At 45.0% G+C, this 27209-nt stretch overlaps 1 protein-coding gene across 1 annotated transcript in view; it reads left to right on the forward strand.

The window, feature by feature from the left end:
* Nucleotides 1-27209, forward strand: part of LOC144500030 (short transient receptor potential channel 6-like) — a 162171-nt gene that overhangs the window by 46854 nt on the left and 88108 nt on the right. The window contains exon 3 of the mRNA XM_078222785.1: nt 17689-17874. Within this exon, the coding sequence (XP_078078911.1) occupies nt 17689-17874 (186 nt within the window). The remainder of the gene's footprint in view (nt 1-17688; nt 17875-27209) is intronic.

Consider the following 27209-nt stretch of genomic DNA (forward strand, 5'->3'; position numbering starts at 1 on the left):
GGGTTCGATTCCCGGCTTGGGTCACTGTCTGTGTGGAGTTTGCACATTCTCCTCGTGTCTGCGAGGGTTTCCTCTGGGTGCGGAGTTTCCTCCCACAGTCCAAAGATGTGCGGGTTAGGTTGATTGGCCATGCTAAAAATTGCCCTTAGTGAACTGGGATGCGTAGGTTAGAGGGATTAGTGGGTAAATATGTAGGGATATAGGGGTAGGGCCTGGGTGGGATTGTGGTCGGTGCAGACTCGATGGGCCGCATGGCCTCTTTCTGTGCTGTAGGGTTTCTAAGATTTCTAAGAAAATGGCAACTGGTGAATTTCAAGCCAGTTAGTTAAATAAATATGGAATACAAAGCTAGCGTTAGATTGTTGTACAACTGACTTAGTTCACTAATTCCCTCAAAGAAAGGAGATCTGCAGCTGTTACCTGGTCTGGTCTATATTTGACTGCACACCCGCAGTAGTATAGTTGAGTCTTAAATGCACGAATAAGCTCACCAGCACTTTTTTGAGATAAATTAGCAATGTGTAATCAATACTGGCCTTGCCAGTGTTTCCCATATCCTGTGTATTACTAAAAATAAAAACAAATTAAAAATATAATTCTCAGCACCAGCCAAGGGGAGATAAATCAAGAACAGAATTTTGTTTTCTCAGCTGGCTACCAAAAACCTTGGCTGAATGGGAAAAAGAACCATCAAAGCAGTGAACTGCAGACATCTAATAGGCAGCCTCAGGGAGCCTATGGAGAACTGCCTCGCAGAATGGGCTGATGCATGGCAGTAGCAGCCCAAAGGTAACTCCATATCAGAGTTTGGAGAAGGATATCCAAGAGAGGAGAATGGCGGCACGGTGGTACAGTGGTTAGCACTGCTGCCTCATAGCGCCAGGGACTGGGGTCGATTCCCGGCTTGGGTCACCGTCTGTGTGGAATTTGCACATTCTCCCCGTGTCTGCGTGGGGTTGCTCTGGGTGTTCCAGTTTCTTCCCACAGTCCAAGTGCAGGTTACGTTGATTGGCCATGCTAAATTGCCCCTTAGTGTCCAGGGATGTGTAGGTTAGAGGGGTGTGTGGGGATAAGGCCTGGGGTGGAATTGTCGTCGGTGCAGACTCGATGGGCTGAATGGCCTCCTTCTGCACTGTAGGGTTTCAATGATTCTATGATTGGGAGAAAGGGAGTAGTGGTCAGAACTGGGGAAGGTGGTGATGGCAAAGATTGAAGAGCACAGTGGTGGTAATCAAGGAGGATCAACACTAAGGTTGGCATTGAGGTTGCAATCTGGAGTTGTTAAGTTTGTGTGATGGAACTCATGAGCAGAAGCTGGTGGCAGCTCATATGGTTTGAATTTGGGGTTGGGGGAACATGCATACTACTCTTACTCTGTATTCAAGTTCATTTTTCTTTTACAAACTCATCATTTTAATGGAGACCTTTAAGGACCACAGTAGGTCATCTGTTCAGCCTTATGAGATCCAGTGCTCCTCCTGGGCCTATGATAGTCATTCAACACTTATCTTTGATAGGTTTCTTTGGTTCCATCTCTTGTGCTGAGTGCATAGTTCAGGCTCTGGCCAGTTTTGTCAAGTCATGGCAAATCAAGGTCCTGCTTACACCGTGGTATTCTGGTTTCCTTATTAAACGAGGCCTTATGCCTAAGATAGACAGGGACTTTGAAATACCCATTGGTAGACCCATTTCAAAATGGAGCTGGCTTCACTGCCAGTTATAACAGGACAATAAGGTGACTGGCCCCATTTTAAGGTCATTACAGTATCATTAATGGCAGGGGAACATGTAAAAGGAATGCAAACAAGTTATTCTGATCTTTCAGAACCGTGGGTGTTTAGAAGCCATTGTTCACACAGTCATGTAGTTTTTTGATGGGACTGAATATTGGTCCTATCAATTTTAACTAACTTTCATTATTCCTGAGGGATCTTTTTCCCCATAATCCTGTATCATCTAGAGGAGAGTAGAGGAAAGCAAAATAGATAATTGTCAAAGAGAAAAGATCCAATTCTGTACAAATACATTAAAAAACTATTCATAGAAATCATAGAAACCCTACAGTGCAGAAGGAGGCCATTCGGCCCATCGAGTCTGCACCGACCACAATCCCACCCAGGCCCTACCCCCACATATTTACCCGCTAATCCCTCTAACCTACGCATCTCTGGGGCAATTTTAACCTGGCCAATCAACCTAACCCGCACATCTTTGGACTGTGGGAGGAAACCGGAGCACCCGGAGGAAACCCACGCAAACACGAGGAGAATGTGAAAACTCCACACAGACAGTGACCCGAGCCGGGAATCGAACCCGGGACCCTGGAGCTGTGAAGCAGCAGTGCTAACCACTGTGCTACCGTGCCGCCCCTTGAATGAATTAAAAGTAAAGCTTAATTGCTGTTAAGTTAAATTAAATTTAAATTTTGGTTACATTCTGCATGAGTTTGTTGGCATTTGGAGCACATGAGGGACAATGGGAGTAATTTTCAACTTCAAGGTGAGGAAACATGATTACCCCATTTGAAGTCAATGGAACAGAAATCAGGTGCATTCTCTATCGTCTGGGCAATTGACTGTGACAGCTGGACAATCTGCTGCAACATCTGGGTGACTGCCAGAACAATTGGACAAGCTACTGTAACTGCAGGGTTTGATTTACTATGAGAACTGAACGATCTTCTACAGCTGCTGAATTATCTACAACAACTGGTGATCTGTTCGGTAACAACACAATCTGCTGTAGTAGCTGATTGACAGCTGGGTGACCTGCTGTAACAGCTGGGTGACCTGCAAGAACAGCTGGGTGACCTGCAAGAACAGCTGGGTGATCTGTAATAACTGTGATTTGCTCTAAGAGTTACATGATCTGCGGTAACAGCTTGATGATCTTGTATAAGAGCAGAGTGATCCGTTATAATGCCTGAACGATCTTCTATAACATGTAGTCAATCTGCAAGAGCGGCTGGATTATTGGCTATGACATTTGCTTGATCATTTACTGGAAAAAGCTGATGATCTGCTATAATAACTGGGTGATCTGTTATAACAGCTGTGTGATCTACTAGATTGGATGAACAACGTTCTGTCACAACTGGGTGACCTGCTAAAACAACAGGATGATTGGATATAACAGATGGTGATCGAGTGTAACAGCTGTTTGCTCTTTTATGACAATTGGGTGAACCTGCTAGAAAAACAGGGCGATCTTAATTTAAAGCTGGAGGATCTTACTGAACAGCTGGCTGATCAACTACAACAGGTGTATGACCTGCCCTAATAACTGGATGACCTCCTGTAACAGCTGGACAGTTTTCCATAACATCTGACCCTATCTTCTTTAACAATTGGGTGTTCTGTTATATGTTCTGCTGCATTATATTACTGCCCAAGCAGCATTGTATTATAATACACCCAATGAAATAAATTTCTGAAGTGGAGTATAAATGCCATTTCATACTTAGATGTACTTAAGTGTGCAAAATTAAGAAGATTCTGAAAACAGGTAACTCGAGTTAGCAATAGTTTTTCTTTTGTTTATATATACATTATTGTAACTAAAGATAAAGATTGTAAGATAGTTTGGTCGAAAATACATTGAGATAACACAGAAGTCTAGCACATTGACGCTGCAGTGCACTCTGCTGTTGAGTGTTTGGATATGGTTTCATGGTTTGAGAAGAATTTTCAACCTAGATCCTTTACAGGAGTAATTTATGAAATAATAAAATAGCCACTGGTGTTAAAACAACGGTGATTGCAAAACCTAGGGTGGTTCTTTTGATTTAGCAGTTTTACATCTAAAAGCAGTCAAGTAGTCTCTGACATGTTTAATTAATGGACCTATTTTTGCCTTCAATACAAATACTGAAATGCTTTCTTCATTCTGCAGGCTCTTTGACGACTTCCTGCCATTCTTTGTCCTCTTCCTGTCTCCTAATTATTCTGCACAAAACCCATGTCTTTGTCCTTCTTTGTCCCATTCTGTCTCCTGCAATATTCCCTGTTCTCATTAACGGAGACCTACCTTGCTTTTCTCATTCTGTTGTGTCATAATTGGCAACAACCAAAACAAGTGTTGCTGAAGGAAATCTGAAACAAGGCGAGAAGCCAGTGGAAGCACTGGCCTGGGAGTGCAGAGTTGGGATGATTTTCAGCTCCATAAACCTGACCCAGGGGAAAGTGCCCTGGGAGTTAGGATTTTCATTTCAGAATGGTGGGATTCTCTGGGAGTTGGGCTGATCAACCACATAACATGTGGGAGGCTCCCTGGTGTGGAGATGGTCTGTTTGGATGGCCAGCCTCCATTCATCGGCACTTTGTGAAAGAAACAACAAACAGCCCTCACCCTTCACCCTCCCACATAGTCCCCTTATCCTCCATGCCAACCTTTACCTTCCACTCACCCCATAATCTCCATTCCCTCCATGCCAACCTATGTCCCTACACTAATCCCTCCATTTACCCCTCATAACCCTCCATTCCTTCCACACAAACCAATGCCCCTCCACCCACCCATAACCCCTCATGTCCTTCATGCTCATCTATACCCCTCTACCCATCCCCCATACCTTCAATGCCAACCTATGCCTCTCTACCCACCCCATATCTTTATCGCCCCATATCAATATAGTGCCAACTTGATACCAACCCATGTCCTCCACACTCTACCCTTTACTCTTGTACCTACCATGCCAAATCACCCAGTATACACCATGGGCAAAACTCAGGAGCCATGATGAGATTAAATACATTTCTGCAATGTGGATTTTATTTAAAACAACCACTCTCAGTGATAAAAACATATTCACTGCATTTGCATTACTAAAATGACATAATCTCTTATAAAAACAAACATTTAATTCCAATGCTTAATCCCTTATAAAAAACATTGAAATTCCTAGCCCCACTTCAAGTGGTCTGTGATCACATGAAGTTGTCAGTTAAACTGTGAAATGAAAGCACACTGCTGTGATAATGGAAGATCGTGAAATGCAGCACAAATCCAGTAATGATAACCCTCAGGCTTATGTCACCAGACAGTGTGAAATAGCAGGCAGTGATTTTTCTAAACACTTTTCACAGATTTTTCAATGTTTTGATAGCTTGACAGTTACTTTTGACACGTTGACAGTTCTTCTTGACAGTTCTGACAGTTTCCCTTGACAGTTCCAACAAGTTTTTCCATTTTACACATATTTGTGTCCACTTTTAACAATCCCAAAGTACACCTTTGAACCTTAGTTGTCATTTGAGTTCTTAAATAACTAAAGGAGAAATAGAAGCAAATAGATTCACATGGATTTCAAATCAGAAATGTAGGAGTAGCTTCATGGCATAGATTTTTTATGTAAATTGCTCAATGTTATCATGGAATATATGATATAAACAGAGCGATGGGAAGAATAGATACACAAATAAGCAAATGTGAGAGTTTAACATATTCCTGGAGAATTGAACTTGATTAGATCACATGGCTATTGATCATAAGGTGCCAATTATATATATTTAATCATCTGACATTTGATCATGTGACCTGTGTCCACTGTTTGTAAATATTATTACATTTAACTCAGTTGAATGTTAAAGGAGGCGATCTTATTTTCTCATCCTGCCTCAAAGGATTGGGTGAGCCAATAAGACTGAGTGAGAGGTGGAAATTGGGTTAGGGCTGGGTTTCTCCCTCTTGTGATCATACTGGGCCTGGATATCCGGCAAGATCAGCCTTGCGCCCGGGAAGGGCGCGAGTCTGATCTCAACATTTATATCTATTTAAATTTGGATTGAAATATTATTATTGAGCCCAGATTCCAATCATCTGGGCTCACTTGCCTTCGTGGCCTCACCATGAAAGTCCTCACCTGCGAGGAACACGTATGGTCTACATCAATGGGGACCTGCTGTGATGGCCTCGCCAGTGGGACTGGAGGTCATTAAGGCCCCCTGAAAGGTTGGGAGCAGAGGGACAGTGCCCCTTGGGCAGTGCCACTCTGGCACTGGCAGCCTGGGACCCTGGCAGTGCCAGCCTGGCATCCTGGTTGTGCCCACCAGGCACTGGGCTGTGCCAAGGGGGTGGGCCTGAGGGGGGAGGAGCCTAAGGGGAGGGGGGGTGAAGCCTCGATGGGGCAGGGCCCAAAAGGAGGTGGGCAGGAGGGGGAAGCTGCACACTCTGCAATCGGCGATCAGCTGGGGGGTAGGCTATAATCGACCAGGTCCCGGGGGGACCAATTGGCTAGGCCGGGCCAGAGAGGCGATTGATTGGGGAGGCCAGTGATCGCCAGGTGGGGGGGATGCAGTGGGAGGCAGGAGATATCCAGGTGTGGAGGTGACTGACAGATCTCTCCGTTCTGTTGCACAGAGAGATCTGAGCATGCATGATTATGCCCTCTCCTGTTAGCTGCTGGCTTTCTCCCGTTCCCTTCCTCTACAGGCGGGAAACAGATGGTGCAAATGCACAGAGTGGCATAAGATTGGACTTGTGGCCTCGCCAAAGAAATGGATCTGAAACTATTCCATTTTCACGTCATTCAGGACTTAGAAGTTTTTGGTAAGATTGCCCCAAAGTTTCTCTCTGGTCTGAATGAAGTATTTGACTTTTTATTTTTTAGTTGGATGAATAATAGTGTATGAATCAAGAAAGAATGCAAGAAATATTTACAGACGAGTTGTGTTTAAATAAAGACTACTTTATGATGTTTCTATGATATTGATCTCAATGTTAAACCCCAAGGGCAGGATTTTCTGGCCCACTCAGTGTGTTTTTCAGTGGTGGAAGTGGATCGCTATTGGCTGCTGGCGGGATCTTCTGGTCCTGCCAATGTCTTTGACATTTTGCCCATCCTGCCACAGAGGGACATCTGCAGGGAGTTGCCTTCAGCAGGACTGGAAGATTCCACCGGCGGGAAGGTTCAGAAAATCCTACCCCAAGTATATGGCACCTGTGGTAACTTGGTAACTTAAGATAGTAAAATGCGTTGTTTAAAAGAAGGAACTTATTTTTATAAATAAATAACGGAGCTTAACAATAACAGTAACTCAGCAGGGCAGTAATGACTATGAAAACAGGAGCACTAGTAAAACAAGTCTTGGTTACAGGTCACCTTCTTGTGGACTGAAAAACCCGTCAAAGCCCGCACATGCTCAGAGCCCTCAACAGACACCAGTAAAATAATTACCTGGAGAAAGGCTGAGAAGAAGACTTTGTACTCAAAATGACACTTTATAACAGCACCAATTCAACAAAACCCTCATCAAACTAAAGTCCTCATCCAATGAATATAGGCTTTTGCAATTTACAGTCAGTTATAAAATATAAAAAATAACTTAAGCTTAATTTAATCATTCCACACCCAACGCCATTTCCTCCCGGGATCCGGTTGTCCATTTTTTCTGTGGCAGCAACTGGGAGAATGCTGGGAAATCGCCTTTTGTTGCAGCCTGGTGCTTATGGATAGTTTAGTGAAGTGGGGTGGAGGGTGGTCCAGGTCGAGCAGCCCTGCACTGGGAGTGATGGATAGGGGGGTGCAATTGGCACACTGGGGGAGTGACAGCATATCCTGAGTCTTGGGCATGGGGCTCTGTCAATCTCAAGTTTCAGGCAGGAGGTTAGTCAGACCCCAGCCTTGGGCGGTGGGTCAGTCAATCCTGAGTGTCAGGCAGGGGTTTACTCAGCCCTGAGTCTCAGGTCAGAAGGATCAGTTGGTCTTAAGTCTTAGGCGGGAAACGAGCAGCTGTCCCGGTGCAGGTGGGGGGTCGGGATGGAGGGGTTCCTGAGGCAGTGTTTCAGGGGAGATTGGGAAGAGGTAACTTTGTCTTTGTATAGTTGTGGAGTAGTGTGGAATGTCTAGGGGTGCAGTGTGGAGCTTCAAGGTAGCAGCTTGTACAGCATCAAAGAACGAAGAAAGGTACAGCACAGGAACAGACCCTTCGGCCCTCCAAGCCTGTGCTGATCATGTTGCCCTAAACTAAATTTAAAAAAACAAACCTCCTGCCCTTACTCGGTCTATATCCCTCTATTTCCTCCCTATTCATGTACCCATCCAGATGCCTCTTAGAAGTTGCAAATGTGCCACCACCTCCTCTGGCAGCGCATTCCAGGCACCCACCACTCTCTGGGTGAAAACACTTCCCCTGCACATTTCCCTTAAACTTTCCTCCTTTCACCTTGAACCTGTGCTACTTTGTAATCGACACTTATACCCTTGGGAAAAAGCCTCTGACTATCCACCCTGTCTACGCCTCTCATAATATTGTAGACTTCTATCAGGTCTCCCCTCAGCCTCCGTCTTTCCAGTGAAAACAATCCTAGTTTATTCAACCTCTCCTCATAGCCAACACCCTCGAGACCAGGCAGCTTCCAGGTGAACCTTCTTTGCACTCTCTCTAAAGCTTCCACATCCTTCATGGATGGGGACTGCAATGCACGGCATTGCAGAGGTGGGGTGGAGCAGGGTTTGAAATGTGTATACTTCAATGCCAGGAGTATTCGCAATAAAGTGGGTGAACTTGCAGCGTGGATCAGTACCTGGGACTTCGATGTTGTGGCTATTTCAGAGACATGGATAGAGCAGGGGCAGGAATGGATGCTGCAGGTCCCGGGGTTCAAATGTTTTAGTCGAAGTAGGGAAGGAGGTAGAAGAGGGGGAGGGGTAGCATTATTGGTCAGAGATTGTATCACAGTGTCAGAGAGGAGGTTTGATGAGGACTTATCTGTTGAGGTAGTATGGGCGGAGATTAGAAATAGGAGAGGAGAGGTCACCCTGTTGGGAGTCTTTTATAGACCTCCTAAAAGTTCTAGAGAGGTTGAGGAAAGGATTGCGGAGTCAATCCTGCTTAGGAGTGAAAGTAATAGGGCAATTGTTATGGGGGATTTTAACTTGACTAATATTGACTGGAATTGTTATAGCTCTAGCTCGTTAGAGGGGTCAGTTTTTGTTCAAAGCGTGCAGGAAGGTTTTTTGACTCAGTATGTAGACAGGCCAACTAGAGGTGAGGCTATATTGGATCTGGTGCTGGGAAATGAGCCAGACCAGGTGCTAGACTTGGAAGTTGGTGTGCATTTTGGTGATAGTGACCACAATTCGGTTACGTTCACCTTAGTGATGGAAAGGGATAGGCATGAACCTCGGGCCAGTGGTTTTAGCTGGGGGAAGGGTAATTATGAGGCTATTAGGAGAGAATTAGGAAACATAGGTTGGACTAGGAGATTACAGGGACTGGGAACGTCCGACATGTGGAGTTTTTTCAAGGAGCAGCTACTGCGAGTCTGTGATAGGTATGTCCCTGTCAGGCAAGGAGGAATTGGTAGGGCTAGGGAACCGTGGTGCACCAAAAAAGTTTCTTTGTTGGTTAAAAAGAAAAAGGAGGCTTATGTTCGGATGAGACGTGAGCACTCGGGTAGTGCACTAGAAAGCTTTAGATTGGCTAAGAGGGAGTTGAAGAGCGAGCTTAGAAGGGCTAAAAGGGGACATGAGAAGACTTTGGCGGATAGGGTTAAAGTGAATCCTAAGGCGTTCTATAGGTATGTCAAGAACAGAAGGTTGGTTAGGGCAAGTTTAGGGCCAGTTATAGATGGCAGAGGGAAGTTATGTGTGGAACCGGAGGAGATTGGTGAAGCATTGAACCAATATTTCTCTTCGGTGTTCACGCAAGGGGACATGAATATAGCTGAGGAGGACACTGGGTTGCAAGGGAGTAGAATAGACAGTATTACAGTTGATAAGGAGGATGTGCAGGATATTCTGGAGGGTCTGAAAATAGATAAATCCCCTGGTCCGGATGGGATTTATCCAAGGATTCTCTGGGAGGCAAGAGAAGTGATTGCAGAGCCTCTGGCTCTGATCTTCAGGTCGTCGTTGGCCTCTGGTATAGTACCAGAAGATTGGAGGTTAGCGAATGTTGTCCCATTGTTTAAGAAGGGGAACAGAGACTTCCCCGGGAATTATAGACCGGTGAGTCTCACTTCTGTTGTCGGCAAGATGTTGGAAAAAATTATAAGGGATAGGATTTATAGTTATTTGGAGAGTAATGAATTGATAGGTGATAGTCAGCATGGTTTTGTGGCAGGTAGGTCGTGCCTTACTAACCTTATTGAGTTTTTTGAGAAAGTGACCAAGGAGGTGGATGGGGGCAAGGCAGTGGATGTGGTATATATGGATTTTAGTAAGGCGTTTGATAAGGTTCACCATGGTAGGCTTCTGCAGAAAATGCAGATGTATGGGATTGGGGGTGATCTAGGAAATTGGATCAGGAATTGGCTAGCGGATAGGAAACAGAGGGTGGTGGTTGATAGTAAATATTCATCATGGAGTGCGGTTACAAGTGGTGTACCTCAGGGATCTGTTTTGGGGCCACTGCTGTTTGTAATATTTATTAATGATCTGGATGAGGGTATAGTTGGGTGGATTAGCAAATTTGCTGATGACACCAAAGTCGGTGGTGTGGTAGACAGTGAGGAAGGGTGTCGTAGTTTGCAGGAAGACTTAGACAGGTTGCAAAGTTGGGCCGAGAGGTGGCGGATGGAGTTTAATGCGGAGAAGTGTGAGGTAATTCACTTTGGTAGGAATAACAGATGTGTTGAGTATAGGGCTAACGGGAGGACTTTGAATAGTGTGGAGGAGCAGAGGGATCTAGGTGTATGTGTGCATAGATCCCTGAAAGTTGGGAATCAAGTAGATAAGGTTGTTAAGAAGGCATATGGTGTCTTGGCGTTTATTGGTAGGGGGATTGAATTTAGGAGTCGTAGCGTTATGTTGCAACTGTACACAACTCTGGTGCGGCCGCACTTGGAGTACTGTGTGCAGTTCTGGTCCCCACATTACAGGAAGGATGTGGAGGCTTTGGAGAGGGTGCAGAGGAGGTTTACCAGGATGTTGCCTGGTATGGAGGGGAGATCCTATGAGGAGAGGCTGAGGGATTTGGGATTGTTTTCGCTGGAAAGGCGGCGGCTAAGAGGGGATCTTATTGAAACATATAAGATGATTAGAGGTTTAGATAGGGTGGATAGTGATAGCCTTTTTCCTCTGATGGAGAAATCCAGCACGAGGGGGCATGGCTTTAAATTGAGGGGGGGTAGTTATAGAACCGATGTCAGGGGTAGGTTCTTTACCCAGAGGGTGGTGAGGGATTGGAATGCCCTGCCAGCATCAGTAGTAAATGCGCCTAGTTTGGGGGCGTTTAAGAGATCCGTAGATAGGTTCATGGACGAAAAGAAATTGGTTTAGGTTGGAGGGTCACAGTTTTTTTTTAACTGGTCGGTGCAACATCGTGGGCCGAAGGGCCTGTTCTGCGCTGTAATGTTCTATGTTCTATGTTCTATGTTCTGGTAGTGTGGTGACCAGAACTGCACACAATACTCCAAATGTGGCCTAACCAAGGTTTTATATAGCTGCAACGTGATTTCCCAACTCTTGTACTCAGTGCCCTGGCTAATGAAGGCAAGCATGCCATCTGCCTTCTTAATCACCTTGGCCACCTGTGTTGCCACTTTTAGGGAATTGTGGACCTGCACGCCCAGATCCCTCTGTATGTTGATATTCCTCAAGGTTCTGCCATTTACAATATAACTCGCATCTAAATTTGATCCTCCAAAATGCATCACCTCGCATTTGTCTGGATTAAACTCCAACTGCCATTTCTGTGTCCAAATGGGATTGTGGAGGCAGACTGTATTTAGAATAGTTCAAAGGGCCTCACAAGCCCCTCCCCCACCCCCTATCAGCATGCTATCCTCCCTTCCCCCACCATTATAGACCTCACACAAATTTCCCTTCCTATTTCTTTGGAAATTTTTGCCGTAAGTCTATTTCAAGTTAATTTTGTTAGGAAAACTGATCCTTTATAGTGCTAAACTGTACCATAAATGCCTTAGTTTAACTATAAAAATGTTCATGGAAAACAGCAAACTTCCCAGTCAGGTCGTTTATTCCAATACTATAAAATTATGAATAATACACACATTGGGCAGAATTGGGGAGGAGGTGGGGGGGTACATAGAATTCTAGCTAACATCCAGAAAAATGAATAGCAGCAGAGGTTAGAATCTGTAATTGTTGGCTCAGAGCTGAATCTGGAAGGTTGTTAAGTACCTAAACAAAGACAAGCTGCTGTATCCTTGACTTATTTTGAGCTTCACTAGAATAGTGCAGGAGGATGAGGACAACGAATTCAGAGTGGGAATGGGTGAAGAATTGAAATGACAGGTGACTGGAAGCTCGGGGTCATGCCTGAAAATTGAATACAGTAAGAGTCTTCACAACACCAGGTTAAAGTCCAACAGGTTTATTTGGTAGCAAATACCATTAGCTTTCGGAGCACTGCTCCTTCGTCAGATGGAGTGGAAATCCACTCGGCACGGTCGCACAGTGGTTAGCACTGCTGCTTCACAGCTCCAAGGTCCTGGGTTCGATTCCCGGCTCGGGTCACTGTCTGTGTGGAGTTTGCACATTCTCCTCGTGTCTGCGTGGGTTTCCTCCGGGTGCTCCGGTTTCCTCCCACAGTCCAAAGATGTGCGGGTTAGATTGATTGGCCAGGTTAAAAAAAAAAATTGCCCCTTAGAGTCCTGAGATGCGTAGGTTAGAGGGATTAGCGGGTAAAATATGTGGGGGTAGGGCCTGGGTGGGATTGTGGTCGGTGCAGACTCGATGGGCCGAATGGCCTCCTTCTGCACTGTAGGGATTCTATGATTCTATGATTCTAATGAAGGGGCTGGATAGGGTAGAGGTAGAGAGATTCTTTCCACTTAGAAAAGAAGCTAGAACTAGAGGGCACAGCCTCAAAATAAAGGGGGGTCAGTTTAGGACAGAGTTGAGGAGGAACTTCTTCTCTCAGAGGGTGGTGAATCTCTGGAATTCTCTGCCCACTGAAGTGGTGGAGGCTTCCTCGTTGAATATGTTTAAATCACGGCTAGATGGATTCCTGATCGGTAAGGGAATTGGGGGTTATAGGGATCAGGCGGGTAAGTGGAACTGTGATCCACTTCAGATCAGCCATGATCTTATTGAATGGGGGGGCAGGCTCGAGGGGCTAGATGGCCTACTCCTGCTCCTATTTCTTATGTTCTTAAGGTTGCATCTCCTGCACTTGTATGGGAAGATGCTGAGGGATGAGTTGGGGTATTTGGGGCGACTGAGGAGTGGACCAAGGTGTGGCAAAGAGAACGATGTCTTCAGAATGCTGGAAGGGGAGAGGGGAAGATGTGTTTGGTGGTGACATCCATTTGGGTGTGACAGAAATCGTGGTGAATGGTTTGTTGAGGCTGGTGGAGTGGAAGGTGGGGGATAGTGGGAGGATATTATGGTTTGGGGAGAAGGGGGAAGGGATGATGGGAGAAGTGCGGGACAAGCAGTAGAAGTAGTCCAGGGTCTTGTCAATCACAGTGGTGGTGGGGATCCCTCAGTTGAGGAAATGGAAAGTATATTGGGAGGCTTTTGATAATTTTTTTTTTCTCACTTCCACCTTCTCTCAACCCATTTTTTGTTACCGTACATATCTCAATACCATCTTCTTTTGCCTTGCACGTCATCCCTTTCATCACTTAATTTCTCACGATTTCCACACTCTTATCCCTTCTGATCCTTCCTCCCTTCTCTCCCCTTTCCCTGCCTCTGTACTTCCCTAAAACCTGTTACATCTCGGACTTCTTCCAGTGCTGATGAAAAGTCATCAATCGAGAACATTGGTCTGGATTTTAACATGGAGGTGAATTCTACATGTGGTGGCATTTGGGGACAGAACTGTTGAGTGTTGAGGAAACCTTAGAGAATGGTTTTCCAGAATGTCCTGCAGGATTTAATTCTAGGGCTCCTTTAAGTGAGATTCCTGCTGGTAAGGTTGACGGGGTGGAAGCCTTTCTGGTCAGAAGCCATCTTCACAAGGCCGAAGCCTGCGAGAGCAGGTGTGCCTATTTGGGGAGTGACAGAGATTGTGAGGGGAAGGTGGAATGGGGGTCCTAATCTTATTAGTGAGTTTTGTCAATTGTAGGGAATGTCAGGATCATGAGTTAGAGGTCCTGATTGCGGGGCTGTGGGGGCTCTGATGATGGTCAATGGGGTCCAAGAGCATTCCCCTCCCTTTCAACATTCTGAAGAAAACATTCCCTTTGCCACACCCTGGTCCACTCCTCAATCACCACAAATACCCCAACTCATGCCCCATCATCTTCCCATACAAGCTCAGGAGGTCACCCGCGTGATCAAGTTGAGGTGTAGTGGATGATTGGAGGAAGCAGGTTGTGGTCAGGGGAGCAGTTGGTGATTGAAGAAGCAGCTGATAGTGGGACTGGAATCTGATTGAAACATTGGAAATAGGAAAAACAGTAGGCCATTCAGCCCCTCAAACCTGTTCTGTCATTCAACTAGATCATGGCTGATTGTCTACCTCAATGCCATTTTCCAGCAATATCCCCATATCACTTGACGCCTTTAAGATCTAGGGGGGATGCGATTCTCCCAAAACAGTTCTAAGTGCTGAACTCGCGGGAAAACCGGTATAAATCACGATTGTTTTCTCAGTGGGAGTTCACACTCGAATCAGACACCACCACCCGCCACCCCTCCCTCTGGCTTAAACCATCTCCCTCCAGCCACCCTGATTGCTGGCCTCCCTCCAGCCCCAACTGATCCCAATGCAGAGTGGCAGCGAGACCCCACCACCCCCACCGATTGCCCCTATGCCCCGCTCCCCCTTGGCACTGCCCCATGCCCGGTGGGAAGTGACAGAACTCCCTTTGGACATGGACACTTTGCCTCTTGGGCAGTGCTGGGTCACAGGTTGGCACTGCCAGGGTGCCCATGCCCAGGGGGCACCACTCCCCACCACCCGACCCCCTGGGGGGCTCCAATTGCCCCCATTCACTCCAGTGGGATCATCCTGCTAGTTGCCTGAAAGTGGGGAGCTAGTCTTGACCCGCCGGAATGAAAGTGTACTGTTGGGGTGGGAGATGCTAGCGGGTCCGGAGACTTCAGTCCCTGGCCCGCTAATCACATTTAAATAACATTAAAATAAGATTTAAATCACTTACCTGTTCCTGCCAGTTCCCAGCGTGGTCCTGACCATTCCAGATATATGGTGTTCAGAGATGCACGCGCAGCAATAACGCATTAATTAGTGCGGCATGATGGAAGAATCGCCCCCTAGATATCCATCGATTTCTGCCTTGAACATAATCAATGACTGAGCTTCCACAGCCTTCTGGGGTAGTGAATTCTAGTCATTGCCCTCTGAGCGAAGAAGCTTCTGCTTATCTCAGCCCTAAATCTTCTACCCGTTATTCTGAGATTGTGTCCCCTGGTTCTGAACACCAGCCAGGGGAAACCTCTGTTGTGGTCAAAGGTTGAAACAACTCAAATCTGTAAGTTGCAGTGACTGAGACTTTTATTCACAAGCTTGCTTGCGAGACACAACCTGCTCCTACAGGCTGTCTCCCTCGTTACAGAGGCTGTTTAGCATATTTCTATCATTTCTTTACCATGTTTACACTATAAAGTCCTAATAAGCAGAACTGTACAGGCTGCAGTTGCCCCCTTTATCTAACTGAAGGCTGATGTCTGCGCTTCTTTTCACACTTTGCTTAGCCATGCTTTGAAGGTCATTAATTTTGTGATTGTTACTTTTCCACACTATCATGTTGAGAAAGTGCTCTAATAACTATTCTTTAAAAGCTGTTAATGCTAATAACTATATTTGCCTTAATGAAAAATTATTTCAATTACAACACTTCCTTCCTAAATCTACCCTGTCGAACCCTGTAAGAATTTTATATGCTTCAATGAGATCACCTCTCATCCTTCCAAACTCAAGAGAACACAGGCCCAGTCTCCTCAATCTCTCCTCATAGGACAATCCCACCATTCCGGGAATCAGTCTGGTGAACACTTGTTGCATAAAAACTGTACCCAATACTCCAGGTACGCTCCAACCAAAGCTCTTTACAATTGCAGCAAAGCTTCTTTACTCCTATGTCAAATCCTTGAGAAAGGCCAAAATGTAATTTGCCTTCCGAATTGCCTGCTGCAACTGCATATTTGCTCTCACTGACTTATGACCAAGGGCAGCCAGGTCCCTTTGGACATCAACACTTCACAATCTCAATATTCAGTTTCTCTTTTTCCCACCAAAGTGCACAACTTCATATTTCTCCACATTATATTCCATCTGCCATATTCTGGTCCACTCTGAATCCCCTTGAAACCTTTTTACATCCCCCTCACACCTCACATTCCCAGCTAGTTTTTGTGTCATCAGCAAACTTGGGGATATTGCATTTGGTCCCCACATCTAAATCATAGAATTCCTACAGGGAGTGAGGCTATTTGGCCCGTTGAGCCCACACTGACAACAATCCTACCCAGGCCCCATCCCCGCAATCCCACACATTTACCCCGCTAATCCCCTCGACACTCGGGGGCAATTTAGCATAGCCAATCCACCTAACCCACTTATCTTTGGACTGTGGGAGGAAACCAGAGCACCCAGAGGAAACACATGCGGACATGGGGAGAACGTGCAAACTCCACACAGATAGTCACCCTAGGCCAGAATTGAACCCAGATCCATGGTGCTGTGAGGCAACAGTGCTAACCACTGTGCCACCATGCCACCAAAATAATTAATATAGATTGTGAACAGCTGGGACCCAAGCACTATCTTTGTGATAACCCACTGGCCACAGGGTGCCTACCTGGGAATTACCCATTTATCCCTACTCTCTGTTTTCTGCTCATTAACTAATCCTCAATCTGACGCTGAGAAGGGAGTGGAGGGGAAGCTGACAGTTTGTAGTGGAGGGTAACTTGTTGGCCTCATAGGAAGCATTCCTGCTCCTTCTGATCCACAAGCAGTGCTCTACAGGAACTTACCTCATGGATTCAGACTCTCTCACTTCCTTTCAGCTGCTGTGTTTCCTGAGGCCTGGGAAACCTGGTTGCCTGTGGTTAATAATAGATTACTGTTAAAATGAAGGCACATAGCCTCATTATAATTTCTAATTAGCGGGTATCCTACACTTTATCTGACTCCATCAAAACTGAAACTTGGTGGATTTCAAGACAAGTTGGGTTCCTGTTTCAAATTATTGACCTTAATCTGTGTTACACCCCCAACCACCCATTTTCTAGAGTTAAAATTCCAACATCTGTAGTATTTTACTTTTGTATGAGAGAATAAGAACCTTTTCATGGGATCCCTACAGTGCAGAAGGAGGCCATTTGGCCCATTGTGTTTGCAACAACTCTTTAACAGAGTATCTTACCCAGGCCCACCTCTGCCCTATTCCCGTAACCCCACACATTTATCCCGCTAATCCCCCTAACCTACACATCTTTGAACACTAAGGGGCAATTTAGGACACAAGTGCCACCTCTGAACTACCAATTATAAAATTTTAGCCAAATCCATGAGACATAATCCATAGAATACTTGACCTTGTGAGACAGGTGGGTGTGAAAATATGATGTAGTGGCACTTGAGTCTGTTGGCCCATACAAATTACGTTCTATCCATTGACCTTGTACACTTCAGCCAGTTCAGGAATAGAGGGCATCAGCGAGTACAATTTCTAGTGCAACCTGTGGGATTGCATGCTGAGGAATTTCAGGACCTATAACTCCACTGCTGAATTAATGGAAGTGTACGTGAGTATTCAAGTCAAGACTCGCATCTGTTTAATTGCTTCAAATTTGTGTTTTTCCAGAACGATTACAAAAAATTGTCTATGCAATGCAAAGATTTTGTTGTTGGACTCCTAGACTTGTGCCGGATTACTGAAGAAGTGGAAGCCATTTTGAATGGGACTATGGAAACCAATTCCAGCAGCAACCGACACTTTCGACCGAGCCTTAGTCGACTAAAATTGGCCATTAAATGTGAGGTCAAAAAGGTATGAAGCATTGTGAAAATCTAATTGAAAAGGCTTCTAAAATATCAGTTCTTAATGAATCACAATTTCTGTAAAGTTGTGAATTTAATTTAACTTTATCTACCTTTATCAGCAAAGTGTTAGTATTTTGAATAGATTCCTCTCAGGGTGAAACAAGAGCACCGTGGACCACTAACCCTAGCCAAAGGCTGGGAAATACAAATTAACCAAAAGATTAATAGAATATTTCTATTTAATGTTAACATTACACATTTGTTCCATCTGTTGAAACTAGGATACAAATTGTATTGCCCTAGCAGTGGAACCTTGACAAGTGTACCCATATACATGCTGTAAAATTTTACGTTACCCCTGTGAAGATCATTATCAGCTGCGGGAGAGCAAAATGACTGAATAAGATTGTGTGCAATAACTTCTTTTGGTGGTCTGCTTTTTTTTATGATTAGGCGGTGTATCTTTTCATAGAGTCTCGAGTATAGAAGGAGGCCATTCAGCCCATCAAGTCTGCACCAACAACAATTTCACCAGGGTCCTATCCCTGCAAACCCATGTCTTTACCCTTTTAATCCCCGTCACTAAGGGGCAATTTAACATGGCCAATTCACCTAACCTGCACATCTTTGGAATGTGGGAGGAAATCGGAGCACCCAGAGAAAACCCATACAGGCACAAGGAGAACATGCAAACTCCGCTCAGACAGTGACCCAAGCTGAGAATCGAACCCAGGCCCCTGGCGCTGCGAGGCAGCAGTGCTAACCACTGTGCCACCATGCCACCCTTGTTAATCAAAGATTAATATAAAATTGCTTTAAACACATTATTCGACCAAAACTTGCATATGTCGTACCAGAGAAATAATCAGCAGCAGAGCTAGTGCCGCCAACACTGTGTAAATCTGACCGCAACTTCAGACACTCACGCATGCACAGTTAACTGTGAAATTCAGAAGTTGCTATCAGTGAATGTAAATGAGGTTATAATTACTGAAAATCAATCACCTGACCCTGAATAAAACTAATTTTACAAGTCTGGAATCTCATTCCCTTCATTTCATGATAAAAATTTCCATTGATTTTGAAAATAATAGACATTATTCTTTCAAAGATGGTTTAATATCACCTTAATCCCAAGCTTATGTCTCAATCTTTATTTCGCTCTTTGTAAAATGATTAACGCGTGATTTGCAATCAGTGTTTTTTCCTCGCTGTTTTGCTATCTGTAAGACCCACAAAGCCTGAATTTTCACTCCAAGGGGAGGGGAGTTGGGATAAGGCCTGGCTCCAAAAACCTAAACCCAAAGTGCGCAGCAATTCTAGCCAGAATGTTTGCAGCTCAGAATGAGGCCATTCAGCCTGTTGTGTCAGTGCTGCCTCAATTCTTAAATCTGATCGGATGGTGAGCCTCATTGATGAGTTCACTTTTCTTGATTGCCCAAAATTCCCTTTAGACAATGCCAGAGTGAACTTGACAACATAATAGGGGAAAACAACACCATATAATCTCTAAATCCTTGTGGGCAACATTCTTTGAGGTCAACTACTAGCTTCATCCCTTTGCCACACTACAAAATCTGTACCATTTTATTGGTGTGCACTAGTTGTGCTGCCATTGCCTCTAAAATCGATGCAATAATAGGGTTAGTAAGAATCAATCAGATAATATTTAATTTATTATGTAATTGGATTAGTAAGCTGCCTGTTGGCATAACCATTGGTTTGGTCATTCTGCATCAATTAGTTATCACTAAATTGTATCAGGGTCCGATGTAGAGTGTACGATCCTAATTTGCATATTCACCCTGTTTCGCATTTCCTGGTTTGTTCTGAAATTGCAATAAGCTGGACATAGATGAAACAGGGTAATTCTCTACAATTTTAACCTCCCTACCACCCTGGTCCTCTCAAATAGAGGGAGAATAAAACCCTCTCCAATTCTGGGATAAAAATCTTTCACAGCCTTTCCATGTTTTCTTCAAGAGCAGCTCAGCTAGACCCACTACCCATACCCCCTTCCCTATAGCCTTGCATTTCTTTATCATCACTTTTGAAAGCCATGATTGCAGCTGTCTCCACTACATTCTCAGGCAGTGCATTCCAGATCCTAAGCACTCTGTGTAAAAACATTTTTTCTTTTGTCGCCGTTGATAACATTGGTGTCCTTTGGTTTTTGACCCTCTGTCACTGGGAATTTCTCTTATCTATCTAATTCCCTCTGCTATCAAATCTGCTCTCAGCCTCCTCTGGGTGGCACGGTAGCACAATGGTTAACACTGTTGCCTCAGAGCACCAGGGATCTGGGTTCGATTCCCGGCTTGGGTCACTGTCTGTGTGGAGTTTGCATGTTCTCCCCATGTCTGCGTGGGTTTCATCCGGGTGTTCCGGTTTCCTCCCACAGTCTGAAAAGACGTGCTGGTTAGGTGCATTGGCCATGCTAAATTCTCCCTCAGTGGATCCGAAAAGGCGCCGGGGTGTGGCGACTAGGAGATTTTCACAGTAACTTCATTGCAGTGTTAATGTAAGCCTACTTGTGACACTAATAACTAAACCTTAAAACTTCTTTGTTGAGAATAACCCCAGCTTCTCCATGATCCACGTAACTGATTTCTCTCATCCCAGGGATCATTCACATAAATGTTTCTGCATGCCCTCTAAAACTTTACAAAAATGCTGTGCCCAGAATTGGACTCACAATTCCAGTTGAGGCCAAAACAATGTTTTATAAAAGATCGTCATACTTTTCTTGCTTTTCTACTTCATATCTCTATTTATAAAGTCTTGGATCCCTAATACCTTTTAAACACTTTCTCAACTTGCCCTGCCACCATCAATGATTTGTACACATATATTCTTAGCTCCCTGTTGCTGAACCCTGTTTCAAGTTGCACCCTTTGGGCAGAATTTAAGGCTCTTCAGTGGAACCCATCCCATGGCTGGAGAGCCAGGGGCAATCCCACTGTGGCCATTCCTGTTGGTATTAAGTCTCAGTTAGTCATCCCACTGTCTTCCTTTGGGCTTTCCACCAGGGGCAATTTCCCACTGTATTTCCCAGTGTTTAGCGGATATCCCATCTCTGAGAATTGTCAGCATCAGTAAAGCCATTGGGAGTGGTGGCCACTGCCACTGCATTAGAGTCTAGGAAAAGGATCCTTGCTGGAAACCCCGGACCAAGAGGTGGAATTGGCAGCATCTGTCAGAGAGGCCTGGTGAGGCGAGTGGGGGATAAGTGGAGGTGGAGCCATGGTCAAGGACAGGGGTTAGGTTCCCAAGGCTCCCTGCATTCAACTCTAATACCGAGAAGGAGGGGCCTGCCCCCATAGCCCACCCCCCAATATCAGGCTGAAGGCATATCCAGCAGGTGTGGCTTGTGCCCACCATTGGTTGAAAATTAGTGTCAGATGGATGAGGCCCTTAAGTGGCAACCTAAAAGCCTCAATTGGCCTCTGGGTAGGAAGGCTATTGTTATATATCATTCGGTAGCTATCACAAAGAAGAAGAGTAATGAGGTGCCACACTAGTGGGTTGTAGTAAAACACAATGCAGGTTTATTAAGAAGATGTTGCTTATTCCAAGTCTAAGATGGAAGAGCCACAAAAGCCTGCAAATCTCTCTGCTTACATCATGTGACAATATACCAGAAGAGAAGCAAACACTTTAAGTACATAACATCCCTTCCCCTTTACATCTTTAGTCCCCAAATGATAACTTTTCCCAAAGTTTCAGCAACAAACACAATGAAACACTAGATACATTACATTGCGCCATTATTTCCCAGATATGCTATTAATAAGACAGTCTCTTAAAGGGGCTTCTATTTCTTTTGGGTTGTACTCGATGCTCTGGAATTTGACTGCTCGTAATCTTTGAAGTGTCTTCACTTTCTTTTGTTGGTAATTCTTCTTGTGAAACTATTATGGTATCAGTTTCCATCGGTGTTGAAGAATTTTCAAAATAAGTATCTGAATTTGTCTCTGTGGTTAGTCTCTGTTCAGATATTTCATGATTTAACATTTCTGATGTAAATGCTTCAGTGATTTCACTTCTTGAAACTAATATCTGGTCAGTATGATAGCGCCAAACTCTTTCATTATCCATCTGTATACTGTAAGATATTGGATCTGTATTTGCCAAGATAACAGCCAATACGCATATTTCACTAATAGACAAGCTTCTTGCTAGTACTCATTCTCCTTGGGTACTGTTCTAGCAATCTGTGATTTTTGTTGTCGTCCAGTAATTTCTGAAGTATTAGGTGATATCAAAGGTCAAACTTTGTTCTAATCTTCCTTTTTAAGTCCACTCGCCTGATGAAGGAGCAGCGCTCCGAAAGCTCATGATTCCAAATAAACCTGTTGGATTTTAACCTAGTGTTGTGAGACTTCTTACTGTGCCCACCTCAATCCAACGCCGGCATCTCCACATCATTCCTTTTTAAAAGCAGCATCACTGGTGAATTCTGTGTCATTGCATGTGTGGTGTTTCTGTAGGATAACAAGGATTTATTTACTCATCTTGACAAGTTCCCTTGGCCCATTAAAGTCTTCAGTGAGGGTTATAGTGACTGTACCAATCATTTGGCCAATCCGTTTGTTGCTGGATGGTATGGCTTGAAAGGATACCATTTCCTTTCAAATAGTTTTCAAACTTCTTTGAAGTAAGTTGTATCCCATTGTCACTGTTTGCTTGGGCCTAGCAAATATTTCATCCAACTTTTCAACAGTCTGTGCTGTCGTGGATTTCATGATCACTACTTCTGGCCATTTAGAATGTGCATATACCAATACTAGGAACATGCGTCCCTCTCTTGGACCTATGTGTACCCTCTGCCATGGCTGTTTCGGCCATATGTAAGTGTTGTAGTGGTGGAGTATTTCTTAGTTTTGCACAGGATTGACATTGTCTCACTTTCTCATCAATTTGTACAATCTGGCCACTCAAAATAACGATGTACCATTCTTACAACACCTGGGTTTCCCTGATGTAGCTGTTCAAGGATTCTTCTGCGCAAACACAGAGGAATAATCACTTAGATTCCTTATAGTAAAACTTCACTCTGGACTGTCAATTCAAATCTTCCAGTGATGTAGGGATAAGATTATTTATTACAAGATCTAGGTTTTTTTGATGGACTTTGTCAATATTGCTTCTAGGACCATATCCATAACCTTCCCCATCACTGGATCAGTTCTTGTGTATCTCTGAACAGGAGATGAGGTCACAGATACACTATCCACTTGTGAGAAACACAGGATGTTCATGAATCTTTCATCAGGCTCTTGCTTGATGTGTAACGGCAATCTTAATAAATCATTCACATGTTGCTCTGATTTCAAAGAACAAAGAATAGTACAGCACAGGAACAGGCCCTTCAGCCCACCACATCTGTGCTGACACAGATGCCTCTCTAATCTAGTATTTTCTTGTCTCTATGTGGTCCATATCCCTCTATTCCCTGCTTATTCATGTATCTATCCAGATGCTTCTTGAACGTTGTTATGGAATCTGCTTCCACAACCTCGTCCAGCAGTACGTTCCAGGCATTCACCACCCTCTGGGCCTGATTTTACCATTAAACGGGCGCAAAAACGTGGTAAAGTCGGGTGTGAGGCAATTAACACGATCCACGCCCGCGTCTGCGCAGATTGCCACTTTACCGAAACCCGGGAATGGCGGCGATCCGCTTCGCGCCCAAAACGGGCACAACGGCAATTTAAATGCATTTGCATGCATTTAAATTGAATTAATGAACTGCCCACCCAACTTTATCAGCATTTCCCCCTTTACCACCACGTTTGCCAATCCGGAACCGCGCCGTAATGGACCTGCTGAATAAAAGTCTGAATCGGGCGCTCCAGCTGCTGAAGAGCGCGTTCAGAGCTTCCAACGGCTCTCTGACTCAGATCGGTGGAGGAGGGGGGAGGAAGGTGGGTCAGATCATTCTCTGGTTGGGGTGGCGGGGTGGGTGAGGCCCGATTGTTGTCTGGTTGGGGGGCAGAGGAGGCGGGTCAGATGTATCTCTGGTAGGGACGCGGGGGAGGGCCAATCGTTGTCTGGTGGCAGAGGGGGGAGGGCTGATCATTGTCTGGTGGCAGAGGGGGAAGGGCTGATCGTTGTCTGGTTGTGGGGGGGGTGGGAGGGCTGATGGTTGTCTGGTGTTGAGGGAGGAGGAGGCGGGTCAGATGTTCCTCTGGGGGGAGGGGGGTGAGTGAGGCCAGACCATTCTCTGGGCGGGGGATGAGTGAGGCCAGATCATTGTCTGGGGGGGGGTGGAGAGGAGGGAGGCAGGTAAGATGTATCTCTGGTGGGGGGGAGGCCCGATCGCTCACTGGTGGGGGGGGGCAGATGGATCTTTGGTGGGGTAGGGGGGGCAAGGGGGTGCGCTGCCACTCTGCAGGTGATCGGTGGGGGGGGGGGGGGCGGAGGGGGGCAGGGGTGGCGATCGGTCTGGGTAGTGGGGGGGGGGTGGATAAGAGGGACAGCGATGTGTGTGGGGACCATCGCTCCCGCTGTTCGCTCCCGGGCCGCTTTCTCCTCTTTCTGCGGCCCGGGAGCGATCTGACATGGGCGCGCTTTTTCAAATTATTTTCTAACTGCGCTTGCGCAGTTCAGAGCTCCGATTGTTTCGGCCGCACTAAGCCCCGCCCACAGCACGAATAGGACTGGCAATTTTTTTTTTTCAGGCTGAGTGTGTATAGGGGCGCCTGAAAGCAGATTTCTAAGTTGGATCTGCATTACGCCCAGATTCAGCACTTAGAATGAAAATGGTAAAATTGGGCCCTCTGTGTGAAAAACTTGCTCCTTACATCTCTTTTAAACTTTCCCCCTCCCACATTCAACCTACGCCACTGAATAATTGACCCTTTGACCCTGGGAAAAAGACTCTGACTATCCACTCTATCCAAGCCTGTCATAATCTATGACAGGTCCTCTCTCGGGTCCTCCCTCATCCTCCAACACTCCAATGAAAACAATCCAAGTTTTTTCAAACTTTCTTCATAGTCCATATCCTCCAAACCAGGCAACATCCTGGTAAATCCTGCATCAACATCCTTCCAGTAGTGTGGCGACCAGAATTGTACACAATACTCCAAATGCAGCCTAACCAAAGTCTTATACAGCTGCAACATGATTTTCCAATTGCTATACTTAATGCCCTGTCCGATGAAGGCCAGCATGCCATACGTCTTCTTGACCACCTTAACCACCTCAGTTGCCACCTTCAGGGAACTGTGGATCTCACGCTGAGATCCCTCTGTATGCTAATATTTCTAAGGGCTCTACCATTTACTGCATATTTTCCTTCTGCAGAGACCTTCCAAATCGCATCACTTCACATTTGTCTGGGTTAAATTCCATCTGCCATCTTTCGGCCCAGGCCTCCAGCTGATTTATATCCTGCTGTATCTTCTGAGAATCCTCCTCACTATCCATTAATCTCCCAATGTTTGTATCAAGTGCAAATTTACTGATCAGACCACCTCCATTTTCCACCAAAACATTTATCTTTATTACAAACAACACAGGCCCCAGCACTGATCCCTGTGGAACACTGCTTGTCACAGACCTCCAGTTGGAAAAGTACCCTTCCACTGCTGCTACTCTGCTTTCTATGCCCAAGCCAGTTTTGTATCCATTTTACCAGCTCACCTTGGATCCCATATGGCTTCATCTTCTGTATCAGCCTGCCATGAGGAACCTTATCGAAGGCTTTACTAAAGTCCATGTATACAACATCCACTGCCCTGGTCAATTTTTTTGTCACTCCCTCAAATAACTCAATCAAGTTTGTGAGACACGACCTCCCCTTCACAAAACCATGCTGCCTATCGCTAAGCCTTCCAGATGTGAGCACATCCTGTCTCTAAGAATCTTCTCCAATAATTTCCCCACTACTGATGTAAGGCTCTCAGGCCTGTAATTTCCCAGATTGTCTCTTCTGCCCTTCTTAAACAGAGGAACAATGTTAGCCACTCTCCAATCCTCTGGTACTTCACCCGTGGCTAAAGAGGATACAAAGATTTTGGCCAAGGGCTCAGCAATTTTTTCCCTCGCCTCTCTCAGTGTCCTGGGATAGACATGTTAGCTGCTATTCCCTTCACATATTCTCTCTTTGCCTCCCTTATTAATTTTTTCACTTCCCCTCTGAATTTTCTATATTCAATCTGGTTCTCACTTGTATGATCATTCTAATATCTGTTATGTACATCTATCTGCTCCACTTTACCTCCTATCTCTTTTGTCACCTGGGGAACTCTTGCTTTGTTTGGTTTATCCTTTCCTTTGCATAGAAATGTACCTCAAGTGTACCTGAACTATCTCCTCTTTAAAGGCAGTTATTTTTTTCATTACAGTTTTGCCAGTCATTCTTTCATTCTAATTTACCTGGGTCAGGTCCATTCTCAATGCACTGAAACTTATCTTCTTTCAAATAAATATTCGTACTCTAGATCGTTTTTTCCATAACCAACTTAAACCTTATAATACTATGATGACTGTTCCATACATGGTTTAGTACGGACAATTGATCCACTTGACCTATCTCTTTCCTCAGAATCAAATCTAGTTCTGCCTCTTCCTTTGTTTGGCTGGAAATATACTAATCAAGAAAATTCTCTTGAATCTCATTTCAAAAACTTTCCCCTCTCTGCCCTTTACATTTAGTTTATTTTACTTTCACAGATAGGTTAATGGTCGTGTCCATTACCACGGCTACATAGTTTTAACAATTCTCGATCATTTCCGTACAAATTCCACTACATCTTTCCCACAAGTTGATATTCTAGAGAATATACTCAATAATGTAATGGTGCCTCTCTTGTTTCTTGACTCTAATCAGATAGATTCTGTCACTGACTTGTCTAGAACATCCTCTCTCTCTAGATTCACTCTGATCAGTACAGCCACTGCTCTGTCTTTCTTTCCTTCCCTATCTTTCATGAATACCTTGGGCGAGATCTTCCAGCTGTTCATGCTGGCAAGATCTTCTAGTCCCACCAACAGCTGTGGGTTTCCTGGCGGTGTGGGGTAGATTCAATGGGAAATTCCATTGACAGCATTGGGACCAGGAGATCCTGCTGCTAACCAACAGTGGACTGCCTCCTGCCACTGAGAAACATTCCGTGGAGAGACCAGAGAATCTCGCCCCTCATTTCCAGGAATATTTAGTACCCTTTTTTGAGCCAAGTCTGTTATCTCCTCAACATCATATTCCCATGCATTATCTGTGCCTGCAGCTTACTAACCTTATTTACCATGCTTTGTGCATTCACATACATGTGCCTAGTTTAATCCTCAGTGCATTCCCTCTTACTCTGTCTGACATCCAACCATTACCTTACT

The sequence above is a fragment of the Mustelus asterias genome, chromosome 10 (assembly GCF_964213995.1).
Source record: "Mustelus asterias chromosome 10, sMusAst1.hap1.1, whole genome shotgun sequence".
NCBI classification, from domain to species: domain Eukaryota; kingdom Metazoa; phylum Chordata; class Chondrichthyes; order Carcharhiniformes; family Triakidae; genus Mustelus; species Mustelus asterias.